General features: G+C 43.4%; 1 protein-coding gene across 1 annotated transcript in view; it reads right to left on the bottom strand.

Annotated features, from left to right (window-relative positions):
* LOC126072028 (adhesion G protein-coupled receptor E3-like) overlaps window positions 1–23667 on the bottom strand; it is a 64867-nt gene that overhangs the window by 9088 nt on the left and 32112 nt on the right. The window contains exons 7-15 of the mRNA XM_049876618.1: window positions 22677–22848; window positions 16836–16955; window positions 15696–15889; window positions 13079–13237; window positions 11630–11824; window positions 8305–8540; window positions 6948–7014; window positions 4758–4849; window positions 2103–2283 (exon numbers count right to left, since the gene is read on the bottom strand). Of these exons, the coding sequence (XP_049732575.1) occupies window positions 2103–2283; window positions 4758–4849; window positions 6948–7014; window positions 8305–8540; window positions 11630–11824; window positions 13079–13237; window positions 15696–15889; window positions 16836–16955; window positions 22677–22848 (1416 nt within the window). The remainder of the gene's footprint in view (window positions 1–2102; window positions 2284–4757; window positions 4850–6947; window positions 7015–8304; window positions 8541–11629; window positions 11825–13078; window positions 13238–15695; window positions 15890–16835; window positions 16956–22676; window positions 22849–23667) is intronic.

Here is a 23667-nt window from a genome sequence, read left to right as displayed (position 1 = left end):
ATTATGGAAGCAGATCGCCAGGCTTTTCTTCTGTGGAGCCACTGAGTGGGTTCGAACCACCAACCTTTTGGTTAGCAGCCAAGTGCAAACTGTTTGCGCCACCCATGGACCTTGCTTACTTAGCAGCCCTTTCTAAATGGCTGTTGAACTAAGTAAACAGAAATGCCACATGGAACTGTATCTGTTATCTGTTCCAGGTTTTCTTCATGTTGGGTAGTATCATAGTATTCAGCAGAGAAATGTGTTAGAGGGAAACATACTATGTTCTATTACACAAGTACATGAAATGGACTTGTTAGGTTAGGAGTCCCTGGGTGGTGCAAATGGTTAACATGCTTATCTGCTAACTGGAAGTTTTCAGATTCAAGTACACCCAGAGTCACCTTGAAAGAAAGGTCTGGAGATACACTTCCGAAAAATCAACCACTGAAAACCCTGTGGAACACAGTTCTACTCTGACATGCTTGGAACTGCCATGGGTTGGAATCAACTCAAAGGCAACTGGTTTGTTTGTTTGCTTTGTTAGGTTGGTAAAGATGTGGCCTATAGTTATAAGTTATCAACAATCCATTAGTAGAAATAGAAAGTTGTCAGTTAGTGAGTTTAAGATAATAAGGAGAAGGACATCATGCTTGGTAAAGTAGAGGGTCAGCAAAAAAGAGAAAGACTTCAATGAGATGGATTGACACAGTGGCTGCAACAATGGGCTCAAGTATAACAACGATTGTGAGGATGGTTCAGGACCTGACAGTATTTTGTTCTGTTGTACATGGGGTCACTATCAAAACATCGAAACCGACTGGATGGCACCTAACAACAACAACAACCAAATATTTGGAAAAACAGGAGAAAGAAGAAAGTAGTCGTTAGCAGGCTTCCATTTCTGCACCCACCGGAGACAAGCCAGGAACGCAGTTGAAATCTGATCAAGCGGAGGAGTCTGCTGAGGTCAAACTGCAAAAAAGCATTGCCGTGGGAGCCCTGGTCATGAGTCTGCTACTCCTGTTAATGGCATAGTAATGAGAAAATCAAAACCAAATTTTTTGCCATCGAGTTGATTTTGACCCATGATGACCCCATGTGTTTGAGTAGAACTGTGCCCTAGAGGGTTTTCTTGGCTGTAATCTTTATGAAACTAGATTGCCAGGTCTTTCTTCTGCAGCGCTGCTGGGTAGGTTCAGGCTGCCAGCCTATGGGTTGTCCAGTGAAACTGTTCGTGGCACCCAGCGAACTTTTTAATAATGAGAAAAACATACGCAAAAGAATTCAGTAATTGTTAAGAGACAGAAGAGCACACAGTCTCCCTGGGCAAAAACGTTGGAGAAGGAAGTTTGTGCGTTGAAAAAGGATAAGATCACCATGCGGTTGACGTAGGTTGGAAATATCAACATCAAGGCTTTGAACTTAAGTACTTAACGGGAAAAAAGTCTGAGTCTTCATGGCTAGAAAGCATAAAAGCAAAATCCAAAGGAAAAGAACAATTTGGAAAAAGATCCTGGTAACATATCAAAGACAAAGAGCCCGTGTCCCTAATATGTAAAGAGTTCCTAGAAATCAAGAGGATAAAAGACAAAAGCCAATAGAAAAATGAGGGAAAGGACATAATGGTTAGCTCACAGAAAGGGAATTATAAATGACCTCTAAACATGTGGAAAGATAATCTCACTCATAATAGCATCAATTTAAATAAAAATACCTTGATAAAACGTACATCATCTATGTCGTTGTTAGCTGCTGTCAAGTCAGCCCCTGACTCATGGTGGCCCCATGTACAACGGGGTCAGACTGTTGTGCTCCATAGGGTTTTCACTGGCTGATTTTAGAAGTCAGTCACCGGGTCTTTCTTGCTAGCTTGTGTTAGTCTGGAAGCTCCACTGAAACCTGTTCAGCATTGTAGTAACACACGTGCCTCCACTGACAGATGGGCGGTGGCTGCACGTGAGTTGCATTGGCCGGGAATTATACCCGGGTCTCCTGCGTGGAAGGCGAGAATTCTACCAATGAACCACCACTGCCTCCCCTGAGGAGAGGATTACTCTGTGCAAATGTCGAGGGTGGACCGCACCTGTGAGAGCTGCGAAGAGGACACGAGGCTACGTTACCTGCTGATTGAGGACACAGTGGACCATGTAGATGTAGAAGCCCTGAAGGACGTTGGTGATGGTGAACGCATAGGCGATGACTGATCTGAATGGTTCCTTTATTGACGCGACGAGAAGGAAGCCCAGACACCAGGTGCAGCCCAAGAGAAAGAGCTGAGCAATGGCTTTAAACGTCAGCATCCTGGTAAAACCAATACGGAGAGTTATCAACCTCGACGTCTTCTTTCCAGAACATTATTTTGTCCTTCCTGCAGGAATTCATTTACCTTCCTTTGCAATTTATTGGCCAAGTTTTCTCAAGCCAGGTAGACTTGGGGGAACTGTGGTTATACATGAAATATCTGAGCAAGAATCAATAATGAAGATGGAGTTGATTTAAGAAAACAGTGGCGATCATTGTGTGCTTATTCTAGGTTCCTGGGTGGTACAAACGGTTTGCACTTGACAACTAACCCAAAGGTTGGTGGTTTGAACCCACGCTGGGGCACGATAGGAGAAAGTCTTGCTGATCTCCTTCCCTGACGCTTTGTTGATGTTGTCAGTTGCCACTGAGTCAATTCTGACCCATGGCAACCTCATTTGTGTGGAGTAGAGCTGTGCTCCATAGGGTTTGCGAGGCTGTGACCTTTTGGAAGCAGATGGCCAGGACCTTCTTCTAAGGTACCTCTGGATGGGTTTGAACCACCAACCGATGGGCTAGTAGTCAAGCACTTAACCATTTGCACCACCCAGGGATTGCCCTTAAATATGACAGCCCGGAAAACCATATGGGGCAGTTGCACTCTGTGACACATGGGGTTTGGTTTTTGGTTTGGTGTTTATTTTCTAGAAATGCCCCTTGAATATGAATCTTTACAAATGGAGTGGCATTTTCTCCTTACATTTAATGTTTCAAAATACGCATAATTTTAATTTAAATTGCTCCTCATCTGATATTAGTTTCTAACTTACTAGTCAACTCTCTGCACGTAACTCTTTGCATGGTTACCTGTAAACTTAAATCAGTCCATTAACTCACACTTTGTCCTTTAAAGCTGGGATTAGTCATTTTTTGAATGCAAAGGGCCAAAACAAAAAACCAAACCAGTTGCGTCGAGTCAGTTCTAACTGAGGCAACCCCGTCTGTGCAGAGTAGAACTGGCTGTTCTTTCAGAAGCAGATGGCCAGGCCTTTCTTCTGCGGCGCCTCTGGGTGGGTTCAAACAGTCAAACTTTTGGTTGGTAGTTGAGCACTTAACTGTTGCAATGACTCAGCTCAGCCACTGAAGTATGAAAACAGCAGTAAATGATATGTAAATGAATGAATGTGTCTGCGTGCCAGTAACACTTTATCATGGGCACTGAAATTTGAATTTCAGAAAACTATCACGTATCATTAAATAGTCTTCTTTAGTTTTTTTTTTTTTTTCCCCAACCATTAAAAAGTATAGAAACAGAGCCCTGGTGGTGCAACAGTTAAGCACATGGCTGCTAATTGAAAGGTTGGCAGTTCAAACCCACAGTGGCTCCATAGAGAAGAGATCAGGTGATCTGCTCCTGTAGTGATTACAGCCTAGGAAACCCTACGGGGCAGTTCTCTTCTGCACCTGGGGTCCCCAGGAGTCGGAATCGACTCGACAGCACCTCACAACAACAGCTTTGGTTAAAAGTAAAAGTATTAGTAATAGTAACAAGATAAGTGTTGATGGTAAAAAACACCAAGAAATATATCCAGTATCAAATAAAATTGTTATTTTTTTATTATAAAAAGGATAGAAACCATTTTTAGCTTGTGAGCTGTATGGGAACAGATGGCTGGCCAGATTTGGTCCACCGGCTAGAGTTTGCCGACCCTGATTTAAAAGAACCCAAAGGAAAACGGAAGAATTCTTGTGTAAAGCTGAAATTCTCTAATATATAGTTGTTGTCACCCTCAACTGTTCGTTATGCCCATCTGTAAAATGGGATGAGTATATGTACTTCATACATCTCTAATACAGTGCCTGGTGTAGTAAGCACTGTTTTTTTTTTTTTTTTTTAAATAAATCCTTTATTTTTTTGTTGTTGAGAGTATGCAGAGCAGAACAATCTGTACATGTACAATTCAGTGACACAGATTACCTTCTTCGAGTTGTGCAACCTCTTACCCTCCTTTTCCAAGTTGTTCCTCCCCCATTAACATAAATCTAACCTATCTAACCTTTTGAGTTTCCGTTGTCAATTTTATCCCATATAAATAGTCTTTAAAAGAGCACAGTACTCAAGGCAGACATTCTTTACTAATTAAGCTAAGCTAGTAAAAAAAATAAAGGAAGACTTCAGGTAATATTTTCAGTTTAAGGTTTAAGGATTATCTCAGGGGAACAGTTTTGGGGGCTCATTTAGCCTCAGTGGATCCAGAAAGTCTGGATTCCATTAAAACTTGGAATTCTGTTCCACATTATTCCCCCTTTTGATCAGGATTCTTCTATAAAATTTTTGATCAAAACATTCAGTTATTCTTAAGTATGGTCAGTAACACTTCCTTCCCCCTGGCTACCTCCACCTCTCCATCCCTCCCTCCCCATATACACACTCTGTTTCTTAGGTATCTGCTGGAAGATCCATAATGCATTGGTTATTTCCTTTAGAAATACAATTTATCCTTAACCCTTCTAACTATCCAAAGCCTTCTTACCTTGTGCTTTTGATCTTGGACACTCCTTTATTGAGGGAAGAAAGTCTGGCTCTCAAAATCCATAGGGTTATCAAATAAAAGGTTAAGTTTATCTGGGGGAAGAAAACATAAAATATAGACACTTGTAGGCCAATATGGATAGTTAAAATAGAGAATGATAGAAAATCATTGAAAAAGGTATGGGCTGTATTGCTAGAATATGTTGAAATTCGTTTGCAGGAGACTGTAAGACCAAAGCAAAACAAAACCAGTTGCCATCCAGAGGATGCCAACTCACGGTGACCCAATATGTGTCAGAGTAGAACTGTGCTCCATAAGGTTTTCAGTGGCTGGTTCTTCAGTAGATAGCCAGGCCTTTCTTCTGAGGTGCCTCTGGGTAAACTTGATCCTTTAGCCTTTCAGTTAGCAGGTAAGCATGTTAACCACCTGCCCCACCCCAGACTGTAGATACTGAGAGCTCCTGTAGTTCTGCAAAAGAACTGTGGGTAGATGATCAGGTGGGAAAGAGACAATGCAATGTGGTCTTGCCATCACTTCCTCTTTCTCGGTATGTGGGTACGTAGGCAGATGTTGTCGAGCCTCTTTTGCAGATAACCTGGGACATGTAGCTGAGTTCTGAGCAGTATTGGGGGTAGTGATGTGTACCTGAGGTCTATACAGTGTTCCAGCTTGCTTCCTTTTCAAAAGCAACCAAGAGGTGCACATGTTGAAATAACAGAGTCATAAGATTGTTGTTGAAAGCCTTCAACTCGATTTTCAACTTATGGTGACCGCATGTAACAAAGTAGAGCTGCACTATAGGCTTTCCTAGGCTGTAATCTTTACGGTAGCAGATCACCAGGTCTTTGCTCCCACAGAGCCGCTGGGTAGGTTTGAACTGCCGACCTTTTGGTTAGCAGCCAAGTGCTTAACCATTGTGCCACCAGGGCTCCTCATCATCAGATTAAAGCTGCCTTAATACCTGAGTCCCCACATGGAGGAGAGCCTCCTTTTCTACACTGGAGTTTGTGAGAGCGAAAAATAAACCTTTGTTGTAATAAGCCGCTGAGATTTCTAAGCTTTATTTGTTACTGCAGCATATCTTAGCCCATATTGACTATTCCTCAGGCTACAGCCTAAGAGTAGGACAGAAATACAAAGACTGAGGAAAGTTTTAGGACACTTGGTCAAATCTCTTCCAAACCAAACTAATTTTATCATGTTAATACTGATCTATTTCTACATTAATTCATTTATTTAACCAATATTCATTAAGCACTTCTGCATAACAGAAATACCACAGGTAAGTGGCTTTAAAGAACAGAAATTTGTTTCCTCACAGTTTAACCCACAGCCGTTGAGTCAGCTCTGACTCCTAGCAACACCACAGGGTTTCCAAGGCTGTAAATCTCTATGGAAGCAGACTGTACATCTTTCTCCCTCAGAGCAGCTGGTGGTTTAGAACTGCCAACCTTTCAGGTAGGAGTTGATTGTTTTGACCACTGTGCCACCAGTTCTCACAGTTTAGGAGGCTAGAAATCTGAATGCAGGGCAACAGATCTAGTGGAAGGTTCTCTCTGTCAGCTCCGGGGGAAGGTCTCTGACTCGACTTCTCTAGCCCTGGTGTTCCTTGGTTCCTTGGAGATCTCCAGGTGGCATCTATCTTTCCCCCATTTGTGTTTTTGTCTTCTCCAGTTTATGCTTGTCTGTGTCTAATCTGTTCTTTTTAGATCTTAAAAGTGATTGAGTTTAAGACACACCCTGGTGGCGCAGTAGTTGAGCTACGACTGCTAACGAAAAGGTTGGCCATTTGAATCTACTAGCAGCTCCTTGGAAACCCTAATGGGGCAGTTCTACTCTGTCCTATAAGGTCGCTATGAGTCAGAATCGACTCGATGGCAACAGGTTTTTTTTTTTTTTTTTCCTAGTTTTGTACTGACTTGGCCTCATGAACATAGCAAAGAAAACCCTATTCACAGATGGGATCACTTCCACAGGTTTAGAAGTTAACATTGCAATGCATATTTTGGGGGACACAATTCAATCCGTAGCAGCACCTATGATGTCCCAGGTACAAGGGACACATAGAGATCATCATCTCTATCAGCATAAAATATGGTCACCACGTCTGCCGTCTTAAAGTATGAAAGAAATTTTAGTATCCACACTGATCTTCAACTTGCATAGAAGACACAGATACTACAAACCTACCAAGATGACTACAGATACGGGTCCTATGAAACTCCACATAAATCCATGTTGTAGATTAATCCAGCAACTGGAAAAGAAAACAATAACAGTAGCCTTTTTATTAAAGTGGTATTTGAAAAAAATTTTTTTTTTTAATATATAATAACATTTGTATAACATTTACTTGTGTCAGCTCCTAGTCTAAATGCTGTGACGTCTTAGTTACCTAGTGCTGCTGTAACAGAAATACCACGAGGGGGGTGGCTTAATGAACAGAAATTTATTTCCTTACAGTTCAGGAGGCTAGAAGTCCAAATTCAGGGCACCGGCTCCAGGGGAAGACTCACTCTGTGTTTGCTCTAGGGGGAAGACCCTGGTATCTTTCAGCTTCTCTTCCTTGGTTCCTTGGAGATCTTCCTCCATTTGTGCTTCCTTGCTTTTGTGCCTAATCTGTTCTTTTTATACCTCAAAATCAATTGGCTTAAGACACACCCTACATTGATACGACCTCATTAACATAATAAAGAAAGTCCTATTCCCAGATGGAATGACATCCACAGGTAGAGGGGTTAGGTTTTACAACACATGTTTTTGAGGGACGTAATTCAATCCATAACACCCCCATTTGACAGATGAGAAAAATTAAGAAAGAGATTAACTAATCTCCCCAGGATCACCCAGCTAGTGAGTGGGAGACCTTGAATTTGAACCTTTTAAGTTTATTATCTGTGTAACCTGTGTGTGTGTGTATGTGAAAATATACACAGCCAAACATACACCAGTTCAAGATTTTCTACATGTACAATTCAGGGACATTGGGTGTTCTTCAAGTTTGCCACTTTTCTCAATATCCTTTTCCAGACAGTTTCAACACTATTAACACAAACACACTGCCCCCTTTAAGCTTCTTATCTAACCTTTCCAGTTGCTGTTGTCAGTTTGATCACACATAGATAATTCTTTAAAGGAACACAGTGCTCAAGGTGGACATTATTTTCTAGTTAAGCTAACTATTGTTTGGCTTAAAGATGACTTTGGGATAGTTTCCGTACAAGGTTTAAAGATTTCCTCAGGGCAGTGGTTTTTTTTTTCGGGGGGGGGGTCATCCAGCTTCAGTGGCTCCAGAAATCTGAATTCCATGAGAATTTGAGTTCTGTCCCACATTGCCCCCCTTTTGATCAGAACTCTTTCATAGAATCCTCTTAGGTTTGTTTTGAGGATGAAGAGAAATGGTGTATATGAAGCACTTTGTATAGGGCTGACACTATATGGTCAGCATTTTTGTCATCAGCCTTGTCAGTATCAATTTAAATTTTCCTTCCTCCCCCTGGTATCACCTGAAGACAGGTGTGTACACACTCCCCATCACCACACTCACTGCACAGATGTGCCGTATCCATTGGGTTTGAGCCCTGCAGACATAGCCACGATCACAGCTGGGATCCCGTAGCCAAAGGGGTACATGAACCCCTTCTTGAATCTGCCTGCGCTGGTGTAGTTGGCCACCTTGAGGTTCCTGACGGTGAGGAAGAGGTGCAGGCCTTCCAGGAACATCCAGGTGAAGGAGGCCAGGTAGAGGTAGTGCAGTGCCCCAGCGATGATGGAGCACAGCAGCTGCAGGGGGGAGGAAAGTACTTGAGTGTCTGATGGGCACGACACAGCACCAAAAAATGGTTGGTTTTTTGGAAGTAGATTGCTAGGCCGTTCTTCTGAGGCATCTCTGGGTGGACTTGACTCTCTAGCCTTTCAGTTAGCACCCGAGCATGCTAATCACTTGCACCACCCAGGAACTCCATTCCACCTTCCTACATGGAACAAAAGAGGAGAAGAGCCACCCACTTCAGATGGGGCATAGTTTCTACAATGGTGCTCCTTGGGCTGCATGGTGGAATAGCCACTTGTTTGGCAACTTGGTGACACAGTGGTTAAGTGCTTGGCTATTAGCTGAAAGGTCAGAAGTTTGAAATCACCAACCACTCTGCAGGAGAAAGATAAAGATTTACAACCTTGGAAACCCTACATGGCAGTTCTACTCTACCCTATAGGATCGCCATGAGTCGGAATCGACTCAATGGCAAGGAGTTTGTTTTTTTTTTGTTTTCATTTCTTACAAAATTGTTGGCTGTTCTCTTTGCATCTCTGTTTATTCTGTAAGTAAAGTAACTTACTTTGTTTTGCATAAGAAAAAGCTCCCAACCCATATGTTGTTGTTGTGTGCCTTCTAGTGGATTTCTACTCATGGTGACCCTAATGACAGAGTAGAACTGCCCCATAGGGTTTCCTAGGTTGGAATCTTTATGGGAGGGGATCACCAGGTCTTTTCTCCAGCAGAGCGGCTGGTGGGTTCAAATCACCCACCTTTTGATTACTGGTTGAGCACTTAACCATTGTCCCACCAGGGTTCCCTCCCAATCTACATAATGGGAGAAAATTTTTAGAAATCGTATATCTGACATTGATCTAGAATATCTAAAAAAAATATTACAACTCAATCAGAAGACAAATAATCTAATTAAAAATAGGCAAAGGATCTAAATCGTTCACCAGAGAAAATACACAAATAGCTGATAAGCACATGAAAAGACGGTAATTATCTGCATGCGTCAGGGAAATGCAAATCAAAACCATGATGAGATACCGTTTCACACGTACTTGGATGGCTATTGTTAAAAACTGAGATTGTAACAAGGGCTGGTGAAAATGTGGAGAACCTGGAAACTGTATACACGGCTATTGAGAAAGAAAAATTGTGCAGCTGCTTTGGAAAATAGTCTGGTAGCTCTTCAAATAATTAAACATAGAATTACCATGTGCCCCTCCACTCCTAGGAATATACCCAGGAGAACCAAAAACATAGATCCATGCAAAAACTTGTCCGTGAATTTTATAGTAGCACTATTCACAATAATGGGAATTCCAGAACATTTAATTGTGCTAATGAGGAACCTTTACATAGATCAAGAGGCAGTTGTTCGGACAGAACAAGGGGATACCGTTTGGTTTAAAGTCAGGAAAGGTTCTTTCACCATACCTATACAATCTGTATGCTGAACAAATAATCCGAGAAGCTGGACTATATGAAGAAGAACGGGGCATCAGGATTGGAGGAAGACTCATTCACAACCTGCAGTATGCAGATGACACAACCTTGCTTGCTGAAAGTGAAGAGGACTTGAAGCACTTACTGATGAAGATCAAAGACCACAGCCTTCAGTATGGATGACACCTCAACATAAAGAAAACAAAAATCCTCACAACTGGGCCAATGAGCAACATCATGATGAACGGAGAAAAGATTGAAGTTGTCAAGGATTTCATTTTACTTGGATCCACAGTCAACAGCCATGGAAGCAGCAGTCAAGAAATCAAAAGATGCATTGCATTGGATAAATCTGCTGCAAAGGACCTCTTCAAAGTGTTGAAGAACAAAGATGTCACCCTAAAGACTAAGGTGCACCTGACCCAAGCCATGGTATTTTCAATCACATCATATGCATGTGAAAGCTGAACAATGAATAAGGAAGACCGAAGAAGAGTTGACGCCTTTGAATTGTGGTGTTGGTGAAGAATATTGAATATATCATGGACTGCCAAAGGAATGAACAAATCTGTCTTGGAAGAAGCGTGGCCAGAATGCTTCTTAGAGGCAAGGATGGCGAGACTTTGTCTTACATACTTTGGACATGTTGTCAGGAGGGATCAGTTCCTGGAGAAGGACATCATGCTTGGTAGAGTACAGGGTCAGCAGAAAAGAGGAAGACCCTCAACGAGGTGGATTGACACAGTGGCTGCAACAATGAGCTCAAGCATAACAACGATTGTTAGGATGGCGCAGGGCTGGGCAGTGTTTTGTTCTGTTGTGCATAGGGTCGCTATGAATCGGAACCAACTTGACGGCACCTAACAACAATAACATTCACAATAGCCAAAAAGTAGAAAAAAACAAACTGTCTATCAACAGATGAATGGATAAATAAAATACGGTAGAGCTATACAATGGAATATTATTCGTTATCATAGTATTCGATACAAAAAAATGAAGTACTAAAATGTGCTACAACGTGGATGAACCTTAAAAACATTTTGCTAAGTGAAAGAAGCAAAACACAAAAGACTACATACTGTATGATTCCATTTATGTGAAATGTCCAGAATGGGCAAATCCATGAGTAGGTTAATCCAGAGAGTAGATTAAGGGTTACCTAGGGTTGGAGGATTCTCTGGCTCGTGCAGTCGGTTAAGCACTAGATGACAGGATCGACTCAAAGCAACTGGTAGAACTGGGGAGGGGAGGGGGAGCATAGGGAGATCCGGAAGCAATAGTTAAGGACACTAAGGTTCCTTTTTGGGGGTGATGAAAATTGTGATGATGGTTGCACAGCTCTGAGTATACCAAAAGCATTGAATGGTGCACTTTAAATGGGTGAATTGTGTGGTATGTGAGTTACACCTCAATGAGCAAAAACCCATTGCTGTCGAGTCAACTCATAGTGACCCTATAAGACAATAGAATTGCCCCCGTAGGGTTCCCAAGACTGTAAATCTTCATAGGGGCAGACTAACGCATCTTTTTCCCATATCTCGATAAAGCTGCTAAAAAGGAAGAAAGGGAGGGAGGCAAAGAAGGAAAGAAGAGAGAGACGAAGGAAGGAAGGAAGGGAGAAAGAGAGGAAGGAAGGAAGGGTTTCCACTAAGTATCCTACCTTGGGCTCTGTCCGGTCAATGCCGGTAAGGAAGAGCAGGTGGGCCAGGAAGAGGCAGAGCGAGAGCTGCAGGTGGAGCGAGGTGCCGGTGTTCTGGATGGGCCGGCACAGGAGGAAGGTGAGGGCCGCCAGGAGGAGGCACAGCAGAGAGAGGCTCAGCCCCACGTAGGTGATCATAACCAGCACCGGATCCTCCTGAGTCCAGCGAGAGAAAAGAAATGGAAACTGATTTTTATTTTAGACCATGTGGCTACAAGCAACTCTCTACTTAATAAGATCATTTATGTAAAAAAAAAAAAAAAAAGTTGCCATTAAGTGCATTCTGACTCATGGCACCCCATGTGTGTCAGAGCAGAACTGTGTTCCACAGGGTTTCCAGTGGCTGATTTTTCAGAATTAGTTTGCCAGGCCTTTCTTCCAAAGTACCTCTGGATGGCCTTGAACCGCCAACCTTTCAGTTAGCAGCTGAGCACATTAACCATTTGCATCGCCCAGGGTCTCCGACCCTATCATAAGGTTAGTATTATCATTTTTCATATTTTCAAATGAGGAAACTGAGGCTCCAAGAGGTAAAGTTGCCCAAAGTTACGTGACCAAGAACTGACTAAGGGGTCAAAATCCAGAACCCTAGCTCCTAACAGCCGCACCATGCTTCCTGTCCACATCATAAAAATGTAACTTAATGAAACGCAAAAGCGTTCGGTTTTAATCTTTTATGGTTTGTTTTTTCACTACCCCGTTGCCATTGAGTCTGTTCCATCCCTGGCGACCCCATGTGGGTCAGAGCAGTGCTGTGATCCATAGCATTTCCAAAGGCTGATTTTTTCAGAAGTCGATTGCCAGGACTTTCTTCCGGGGTATCTCTGCATGGTCTTGAAACACCAACCTTTCAGTGAGTAGTTCAGAGCAAACTGATTGTGCCACCCAGCGACCTTGTAGATAGTTTGTCAGTTTGTCATCTGTCAGTTTGTTGTACAGGGGTGGCTTGCGTATTGCTGTGATGCTGGAAGCTGTGCCACTGGTATTTCAGATACCAGCAGGTCACCCATGGTGGACAGTTTGCAGCTGAGCTTCCAGACTAAGACGAGGAAGAAGGACCCGGCAGTCTACTTCTGAAAAGCATTAGCCAGTGAAAACCTTAGGAATAGCAGCGGAACATTGTCTGATAGAGTGCTGGAAGATGAGCCCCTCAGGCTTGAAGGCACTCAAAATACGACTGGGAAGAGCTGCCTCTTCAAAGTAGAGTCGGCTTTAATGAGGTGGATGGAGTCAAGCTTTTGGGGCCTACATTTGCTGATGTGGCACGATTCAAAGTGAGAAGAAACAGATACACATTATTTCATCATTTAAAAATAGGTTTCTTTTTTAACGCCCCCCCCCCCACCCCCGCAGTGAACTCCATTCTTCAGTGGAGTCTGAGTTCAATGTTAAATGCACTTATAAACAAACCGTCAGTACAACGGAGGCCATGAGGATGGCAAAGGTGGAAAGGTGGTTACAGCTGCATACGGTTTGCGTTCCATTCGAAAAGATGTCTTGGCAGCCTGCGGTAGACCAGCCTGTGTTATCCCAGAAGACACAGATAGTCTTCTCGTGTTCCCCTATCACCTAAAATAAAAAGCAGAGTTGTCACTTTGGTGACTAAGGAGCACTCGACCCAACCTGTGTCTTTTCAGTCGCCTCATATGCATGCGAAAACTGGACAATGAAAAAGGAAGATTGAAAGAGAATTGATTCATTGGAACTGTGGTGTTGGTGAAGAATATCGAATATACCGTGGACTGCCAGAAGATGGAACCAATCAGATTTAGAAGAAATACAACCAAAATGTTTCTTAGAAGCAGGAATGGTGAGACTTTGGCTCACTTACTTTGGACATGTCATCAGGAAAGACCAATCGCTATAAAAGGACATCGTGGTTGGTCAAGTAGAGGGTCAGTGAAAACGAGGGAAACTCTCCGTGAGATGGATTGACTCGATAGCCACAACAGTGGACTCAAACACACCAGCGATCATGAAGATGGCACGGGACTGGTCAGCGCTTTGCTTTGTTATACATAAGGTTGCCATGAGACGGAGTTGATTTGAAGGTAACTAACAACAACAACGTCATTTAGAAAGGAAGTTGTTGATTCATGACCAACAAACTCGTTGCCATCGAGTCTATTCCAAGTCATGGTGACCCTACAGGACACAGTAGAACTGCTCCCTGTAGGGTTTCCAAGGAGCGTCTGGTGGATTCAAACTGCCAACCTTTTGGTAAGCAGCTGAACTCTTAACCACTGTGCCACCAGGGCTACACAGCTTCGAGTCTAGATCCTTTAACATCATGACTGATAGTATTTTATGAAATTTGTCAGTTAGCTACTGCCAGGATGCATGAATTATTTTTTCCTTAGCATTCACTAATGTGAAAATTGGACTGTTGTGATCCATAGGGTTTGCACTGGCTGATTTTTGGAAGCAGATCACCTGGCCTTTCTTTCTATCCGTCTTTGCCTGGAAGCTGAGCTGAAACCTATTTGGCATTCTAGCAACACACAAGCCACTGACAAATGGGTGGTGGCTGCACGTAAGGTGCACGGGCCTGGAATTGAGCCCATGTCTCCTGCCTGGAAGTGAGAGTACTACTCCTGAACCACCAATACACTCATAAATATTAACTCATTTAATCCTCAACACAATCCTATGGAATAGGTACTGTTATCATCCCTATTTTATAGGTGAGAAAGTTTGAGGCTCCAAGAGAGAAATAGAGTGGACAAGAAGGGGCTGCTGGAAGTGAACCATGTCGCTAACTCACTCACTTATGTGCCACCTCCCTCGCCATCCATTCCATAGCCTGGGGGTCATAGTCTTTCACAGAAACGAAGTAAAATATAAGGTCATTTGTTTTATATTTTTTCAATAATGCATTTTCTACTTGGAAGGTCTCTCAGTGGCACAAACGGTTTTTGCTTGACTGCTAACCTAAAGGTTGGCAATTCAAACCCACCCAGTGGTACCACGGAAGAAAACCCTGGTGATCTGCTTCCATAAAGATTAGGGCCAAGAAAATCCTATGGAGCACAGTTCTGCTCTGTCACACATGGAGTCTCCATGAGTTGGAATCAACTCAATGGCAATGAACAACAACTTTGAATTGGAAGCCCAAGTTTTAAATTCCTTTCCAATGGACTAGTAGCTTCAGCCTGATTTTTTAGAAGTCCCAGATATTCTTCAAAAGGCAAAGTCCCTTTCACATGACTTTAAAAACCTTAATGTGAGCAATGCACCTGTTTCCTTTTTCCAGCAACAAATACAGATACAGGCTGTAATATCTCTCCCATCGTTCTCAGTCTGTTGAGAGAACAATTGCCGTCATGTAAATTTTGGGAGTGGCGATTAACCAATCTGTGGCAAAAGACCTCTTTAAGATCTTAAAAAGCAAAGATGTCACTTTGAGGACTGAGTGCGCCTGAACCAAGCCATGGTGTTTTCAGTCACCTCATCTGTGAAAGCTGGGCAATGAATAAGGAAGACCAAAGAAGAATTGACGCCTTTGAGTTATGGTGTTAGCAAACAGTATTGAATGTACCATGGACTGCCAGAAGAATGGACAAATCTGTCTTGGAGGAAGTACACACAGCATGCTCCTTAGAAGTGAGGATGGTGAGACTTTGTCACTCTTTACTATGGACACGTTATTGGGGGGACCAGTCCCTGGAGAAGGACCTCATGTCTAGTAAGTAGAAGGTCAGCGAAAAAGAAGGAAGCCTTCCATGAGATGGATTGACACAGTTGCTGCAACGGTGGGCTCAAACATACCTACTGTTACAAGGATGGGGCAGGAACTGGGTGTTTTGTTCTGTCCTACCTAACATCATGAGTTGGAGCCGACTTGAAGGCAGCTGACAACAACAGTCATCCAAGCCTCTAGTTTGATCTCCACACTCCCTGGGTAATCCCCGGGCAAACCAGCCCCAGCAGAAAGAACTGGCTGTAAGGAAATACTTTTCCACTCCTGAGTTTACAGATGCAGTTAATAGGGTTTCCCAAACACTCAAACAGATTGATATCCGCCCACCTGTAAGTGCTGAAAAGTGAAGTTCACAGGTGTGGCCAGGGTTGCAGTCTTCCTGGGTCCTATTGTGCAGCTGACTACCTTGGAGTTGAGCTCAAAGTTTTCTAGCTTTTCACCAACAGTTAGGTTTTCCGTAGATGAAAATGAGCCATTTATGATGGACCCTATATAGTCATAGGAGATAAAAGCGACAGCCCCTGAAAGGAAGAAAGGAAACAATGAACATGATGAGGACAATATGGAAAAGGGTCACCAAATTTAAGGACTTATCTGGCAAGTTAAAGTTTGGAGTCAAACGCAAAATCTAAGTAACTCCTCTCCTCCTGCGCCCCCGCTGTGGATTGTGTCCCCAAAAGTATGTGTTGTAAATCCTAACCTCTATACCTGTGGTGAGGAGCGCCGCTCAGTGGTTAAGAGCTTGGCTGTTAACCCAAAAGTCAGCAATTCGAATCCACCAGCTGCTCCTTGGAGACCCTATAGGGCAGTTCTACTCTGTCTTATGAGGGTTGCTGTGTGTCAGAATCAAATGGATGGCAACAGGTTTGGATTTTTTTTTTTTTTTTTTTGTATACCTACGGTTATAATCTCATTTGGTAGTGGGTTTTCTTTATGTTAACGAGGCAGTATTAGTGTAGGGTGTGTCTTGAGTCAATCTCTTCTGAGATAAGCAAGCAGGAAGGAAGCAGAGATGGGGGAAGATAGATGCCAGGCCACATGAAGATGACCAAGGAGCCAACAAACAGAAGCGGAGAGAAGAGACAAGGACCTTCCTCCAGAGGCGACAGAGAGAGCCTTCCCCTAGAGCTGGCACTCTGAAGTCTGAATTCTAGCCCCCTAAACTGTGAGCAAATAAATGTCTGTTAAAGCCATCTACTTGTGGTATTTCTGTTACAGCAGCACTGAACCCATTGCCGTCGAGTTGATTCAAACTCACAGCGACCCTATAGGACAGAGTAGAACTGCCCTATAGGGTTTCCAAGGAGTAGCTGATGGATTCAAACTGCCGACCTTTCAGTTAGCAGCTGAGTGCTTAACCACTGCGCCACCAGGGTTCCGTAGCAGCACCAGATCGACTTGACAGCGATGGGTTTATATAGCAGCACTAGATAACCCCAGATCTACGGAGACTCTGTTTTCTGTTACCCCCTGTTCCTCCTTCGGTGATGGTGGAGCAGTCAATGTCCATGGAGTTCCCTTTGGCCTTCAGCTCAAATGTCTCCCCTTCCTCTTTACAGCCTCTCTTGAGGGTCAGCGTTTCAATAGCTAAAAAACACAAAATCTGTATGAATACAAGACATCCTTATAATCCCTTATTAAAAAACTATAATCCCACTGTGATTCTCATTTAAAAATGACAGATGTAGGGTCTTCAATTAAGTAGAACTTGGGTGTCGAAGCTGAAGTAGACACGTATAGGGTTGTTGACTTTGTTTGGGGACCTAGTCTCCCATGTGAAGGAGCCAAGTCATCGTGGGGGGCATAGGTGGACTGGCAGGAGAACAACAGTCATCTCTTTCAATGGAGAGCCTGGCGCTGTTTCTTTTTGACCACTCTACCACCCAAGAAGGAGCAGGTGGAGCACATGGTTGAGCACTCAGCTGCTAACTGAAAGGTAGGTGGTTTGAACCCACTCAGTGGTCCTGTGGGAGAAAGGCCTGGCAATCTGCCTCTGTAAAGATTACAGCCAAGAAAACCCTATGGAGCAGTTCTACTGAGTCACACATGGGGTGCTATGGGTCAGAATTGACTCGAGGGGAATAGGACATAGCAATCACCCTAGGGTCCTTTTTCACTCTTGTTTTTCTCAAATCCCACATCCAATCTGGCAGCCAAACCCTGGTGGCACAGTGCTTAAGCCCTTGGCTGCTAACTGAATGGTCAGTGGTTTGAGCCCACCAGCCATTCCATAGGAGGAAGATGTAGCAGTCTGCTTCCATAAAGATTACAGCCCAGGAAACTCTATAGGGCAGTTCTGTTCTGTCCTACAAGGTCACTATAACTTGAAATTCGACTTGATGGCAATTTTTTTTTTTTTTAATTAGGTGGAAACATGCAGGACCCATCTTGGTCACCACCCTGACCTGTGCCACCATTAAGTCTTCCCAGGCTTATTTTGCTCACCTCCTAATTGCTTCTTCCTTTGCCCAAGATAAGCTGGTACCTCCTGTGATAGTTGTTAGGTGTCAACTTGGCTGGGCTGTGATTCTCAGTGTTTCGCAGACACTATGTAATCACCTTCCATTTTGTGATCTGATGTGAGCAGCCGATCAGTTGAAAGGGAAGTTTTCTTGGGGGCGGGGCCTGCCTGCATATATACATGGATGTTCTGGCAAACCCCGTTCTTTCTCAATTCTGCACTCTTCTCGTTGCCTGACCTCAGGTCCTTGAGACTTAAGTCTGTAAAAGCCTCTGGCCTGCCGCCTGACCTGCAGATTTTGGGTTCATTCAGCCCCTGCCACCATGTGTGCCAGCAGAGAGGCCCTGCCTGCTGCCTGACCTGCAGATCTGGGACTTGTCTGGGTCTGAAAGAGTAAAATGCAGCTCAGACTGAAACGTAAAAAGCCACCCCTACCATTAAATGGCTAGGGGGACAGACACAGGTACAAGTCAGGTGAAAGGTTAACAGGAACTTTCGTTTCTCTCAAGGTCACGTGCAGCTGCTAAAAAATACTGTCATGACCCGCCCTCGCCTTTGAGTGACCACTGCTTTCTTACCAGTGACACCCCAGACCTGCTTTGCTTATTTGGGGGATAACCAGTTGTTAAGTGACCTTTGCCTCATGACAGCCAAACCCAAAACACAACCCATTGCCGTCAAGTCAATTCCAAATCATAGTAGCCCCACGTGACAGAGTAGACTTGCCCCGTAGTGTTTCCAAGACTGTAATCTTTACAGAAGCAGATATCCTGGTCTTTCTCCCACAGAGCGGCTGGTGGGCTAGAACCTCCAACCTTTCAGCTAGCAGCTGAGCACTTAACTGTGTGCCACCAGGACACCTTATCCACGGGTATAAATCCAAAACCAAACCCGTTGCTGTCGAGTCGTTTCCAAGTCATAGCAACCCTATAGAACAGAGTAGAACTGCCCTATAGGGTTTCCAAGGGGTGGCTGGCGGATTCCAATTGTTGACCTTTTGGTTAGCAGCTGAGCTCTTAACCACTGAGCCACCAAGACTCATGAATCGATCTTGAAAAAGAGAATTGTTGACTAAGGAAAGTAACTTAGAGAATGAAACATACAGCATGATACCATTTATGAAAATGTAAAAGCACTCAGAAATAGTATATATTGTTATAGATACCAGTACCAGTTACCGTCAGGTTGATCCCAACTCATGGTGACCCCACGTGTGTCAGAGTAGAACTGTGCTCTGTAGTGTTTTCAGTGTTGATTTTTCAGAAGCAGATCACCAGGTCTTTCTTCCAAGGTACCATTGGGTGGGCTCGAACTTCCAACCTTTCAGTTAGCAGCTGAGTGCATTAATTGTTTGCACCACCCGGGGACTACACTGTTATATGTACAATATATAATACACAAATATTTATATGTATGGGATTGCTACGTAAATATTTAGTAAAAATATAAACACAGTTAAAGGATACATGCAACACTGAGAATACTAGTCACCTTTGAGAAGGAAGAAAAGGTAATGGAATTGAGCAGAGAGACAAATGTCATACATAGAAAATATTGTTTATACTGCAACAGGGACAACGTTTGTTCATTCTGGGGATGGCCATAGCGTGCTTGTTAGCGTGCTCGTTATTTCATTCTCTGAATTTCCCTGTTTTTTAAATATATATTTTATGTTATTCTTGTTGTTGTTGTTAAGAGTATACACAGCAGAACATAACGCCAATTCAATAATTTCTACAAGTACAATTCAGCGACGTTGATTGTCGTGCAACCGTTCTCGCCCTCCGTTTCCAAGGCGTTCCTCCCCTGTTAACCTAAACTCTCTGCCCCCTAAGTTTCCCATGTAACCTGTTGAGTTGCTGTTGTCAGTTTGATCCCATACAGACAGATCCTAAGAGAGCACAACTCTCAAGGCAGACATTCTTTGCTAGTTAAGCTGAACTATTGTTTGGTTTTGAGTAGACTTCAGGGGATATTTTTGGTTTAAGGTTTAAAGAGTATCTCAGGGCAATAGTTTGAAATATTTATTTGTCATATATAGTCCCCGATTTTGAGCTCAACCAGCAGTTTCTGAAACGCGATTATATCCAAATGGCTGCCTAGATCACACCTCCAGAAAATCTGGATTGTGTGAGAATTTGAAACTCTGTTTTGCATCCCCCCCCCTTTAGATCAGGAATCTTCTGTAGCATCTTTGATTAAAACATTTAGTGGTCATAGCTGGGCACATCCAGTTCTTCTGGTCTCAGAGCAAAGGGGACATTCTGCACTTCCCTATCTGTTAACATTAAAAAGTGGCATCTTATCCTCTAATCGATGAGACCCCTGTTGCTGCCGAGTCCAGGTCACGGTGACCCCATGTGATACAGAGGAGAATACTCCATAGGGTTTTCTGGGCTGTGATCTTCACCGAAGCAGATCACCAGGCCTTTCTTCTGAGGCACCACGAGGTGTGTTTGAACTGCCAACTTTCTAGGTAGCAGTAGAGCACGTTAACCAATTGTGCCACCCAGGCATCTCATAATTAATGATAGCTCCTTATTTATTTTTTGTTCGTATGCTTATTCATCCATCCATCCATTCACTTATTCAGCAAATATTACTAACGACTTCTAGATGTCAGATGCTTTTCAAAGTCCTGCTTATATGCCTTTCTTCCTATGTAAACCGGGTAAACCCTAAATGTGAGGCTGGAGACTGCTTTACCCTTCAGTGTAGCCTTAATGAGTTGTACATAACAACTACGTAACCAGTGGTGCAGTTATTAAGTGCTCAGCTGCTAACTGAAAGTGCAACGGTTCAAATCCACCAGTCAGTCCATGGGAGAAAGGTGTGGTAGTTTGTTTCCGTAGAGATTACAGCCTTGGAAACTCTATGGGGCAGCTTTACCCTGTCTTATAGGGCCACTGTGAGTTGGAACCAATTCGACGTCAGTGGGTTCATTTAGACTAAAAGTGGCCGTATACATGGTTGCTGGAGATCACTTTGAAAATAAATTAGATCTAAGTGCTAGATGGAAACCCTGGTGGCGTAGTGGTTAAGTGTTACAGCTGCTAATCAAAGGGTCAGCAGTTCGAATCCACCAGGCGCTCCTTGGAAACTCTGTGGGGCAGTTCTACTCTGGCTCTGTCTTATAGGGTCACTGTGAGTCAGAATCAACTCAACGGCACTGCGTTTGGCTTGGTTTTGGTTTAAGTGCTAGCTGGATGGTTTGGCCAAGTGAACTTCCAAGTCTTACCAAAGACTAACTTATAATTCTAAACAAACAAACAAAAAGCCAAACCATTGCCATCAAGTCGATTCTGACTCATGGTAACCCCACGCGTGCAGAGTAGAATGGCACTGCATGGGATTTTCTTGGCTGTAATCTTTACGGAAGCAGACTGCCAGGCTTTTCTTCTGTGGCACCCCTGGATGGGTGGAATCGCCAACCTTTATTTTTTATTGTGCTTAAGGTGAAAGTTTACAGCTCAAGTTAATTTCTCATACAAAAGTTTATATACATATTGTTATGTGACCCTAGTTATAATCCCTATAATGTGACAGCACACTTGCCCTTTCCACCCCAGGTTTCCTGTGTCCATCCAACCAGCTCCTGTCCCTTCCTGCCTTTTCATCTCGCCTCTGGACGGGAGCCGCCCATTTGGTCTCATGTATCTACTTGACCTAAGAAGCACACTCTTCACGAGTATTATTTTGTGTTTTATAGTCCAGTCTAATCTTTGTCTGAAGAGTTGGCTTCAGGAATGTGGAACCGCCAACCTTTAGATTAGCAGTCGAGCACAAACCATCCGTGCCACCTAGAGACCTTAGTTTATCAGTTATTGTTGTTTTCTTGTGCTGTAGAGTCAAATCCAACACATCGCAACCCCATGGGTTGCAGAGTAGAACTGTGCTCCATAGGATTTTCAAGGCTGTGACTTTTTGGAAGCAGGTCACCAAGCATCTCTGGGTGGGTTTGAACTGCCAACTTATCAGTTAGTAGTCAAGTGCAAACCATTGGCGCCATCCAGAGACCTTTTTTATTCCAAAGAGAAACAATATTTTGTGTCTAGGACATACACAACTCTTGCCAGTGTGAGAACAGAGAAAGCCTTTTCATGCCAACAGTGATCCTTGAATTCTAACCAACCAGTAGTTCCTAAAACACAATTATATCCAAATAATTGCCTGGATAAGCAACATCCTGATCAACAGAGAAAAGACTGAAGCTGTCAAGGATTTCGCTGTCCTTGGATCCACAATCAGCACCCGTGGCAGCAGCAGTAAAGAATTCAAACGACACCATTGCATTGGGCAAATCCACCGTAAAAGATCTCTTTAAAGTGTTAAAAAGCAAAGAATTCACTTTGAAGACTAAGGTGCGTTGACCCAAGCCATGGTGTTTTCAGTTGCCTCGTATGCATGCGAAAGCTGGACAATAAATAAGGAAGACCAAAGAAGAATTGATGCCTTTGAGTTATGGCGTTGGTGAAGAATATTGAATGTACCATGGACTGCCACAAGAACGAACAAACCTGTCTTGGAGGAAGTACAACCACAATGCTCCTTAGGAGCAAGGAGGGCGAGACTACGTCTTACATACTTTGGACATGTTGTTAGGAGGAGCCAATTCCTGGAGAAAGACATCAAGCTTGGTAAAGTAGAGAGTCAGTGGAAAAGAGGAAGACCCTCAACGAGATGGACTGACAGTGGCTGCAGCAATGGGCTTAAGCGTAGCAATGATTGTGGGGATGGCGCAGGACCGGGCAGTGTTTCGTTCAGTTGTACATGGGTCGCTATCAGTCAGAACCGACTCGACGGCACCTAACAACAATTGCCTGGATAGTGATGACAAGTGAGCTTACCTATAAGCTTTGTCTCTTCCCTGTGTGTCCCCTCTGTGGGGCGCTTGAGGGCAGCTTCGTATGACGCCGTTTGCATGACCTCAAGATACTCTGATACCGCAGCTTCTTTATGGCTTCTTGTAGGCAACTGGGACGTGACATTCGTGAGGAGGTTGAAAGAATTAGCTATTTCCTGCAGTAGAAATGGGAAGGGTGAAAAGACTATTCTTTCAGAGGAAATCATAAAAGGGAACTGGGGCTGGAAATTCAGTCTTCCAGACCTTTCTCGAAAACTTGCATCTATAAAACCAGTTGTTTTCAGTTGACTCCAACTCATGGCAACCCCATGTGTGTCACAGTAGAACTGTGCTTCAGAGAGCTTTTTTTTTCTTTCAACTATTTATTTGGTTGTTGTTGTTGAGAATATACATTGCAAAACATACACCAGTTCAAAAGTTTCTATGGGTACAATTTAGTGACATTGATTACATGCCTTGGGCTGTGCAGCTGTTCTCACCCTCCTTTTCTGAATTATTCCTCCTCCATTAACATAAACTCACCACCCCCTGAGTTTCCTGTCTAACCTTTGGAGTTGCTATTGTCCATTTGATCCCATATAACTTAAAAAAAACAAACAAACCTGTCGCTGGCAAGTCAATCCCGACTCCTGGCGACCCTGGAGGACAGAGTGGAACTGCCCCATAGGGTTTCCAAGGAGTGACTGGTGGATCTGAACTGCCAACCTTCTGGTTAGCAGCTGAGCTCTTAATCACTGCGCTACCAGGACTCGTGATGCCGTAAATAAAGATAGGTGTTAAAAGAGCAAAGTTCTCAAGGCAGACATCCTTTACTAGGTAAGCTAAACTATTGTTTGGTTTTAAGAAGACTTCAGGGGTTAGATTTGGTTTAAGTTTTAGAGATTATCTCTGGGCAAAATTTTCGGAGGCTCCATAGGGTTTTCAAAGGCTGATTTTTGAGAAATAGATTGTCAGGCCTTTTGACTGTGGTGCCC

Source organism: Elephas maximus, chromosome 3 (genome assembly GCF_024166365.1).
Source record: "Elephas maximus indicus isolate mEleMax1 chromosome 3, mEleMax1 primary haplotype, whole genome shotgun sequence".
NCBI classification, from domain to species: Eukaryota; Metazoa; Chordata; class Mammalia; order Proboscidea; family Elephantidae; genus Elephas; species Elephas maximus.
This window is presented reverse-complemented; position numbering and strand designations above follow the sequence as displayed.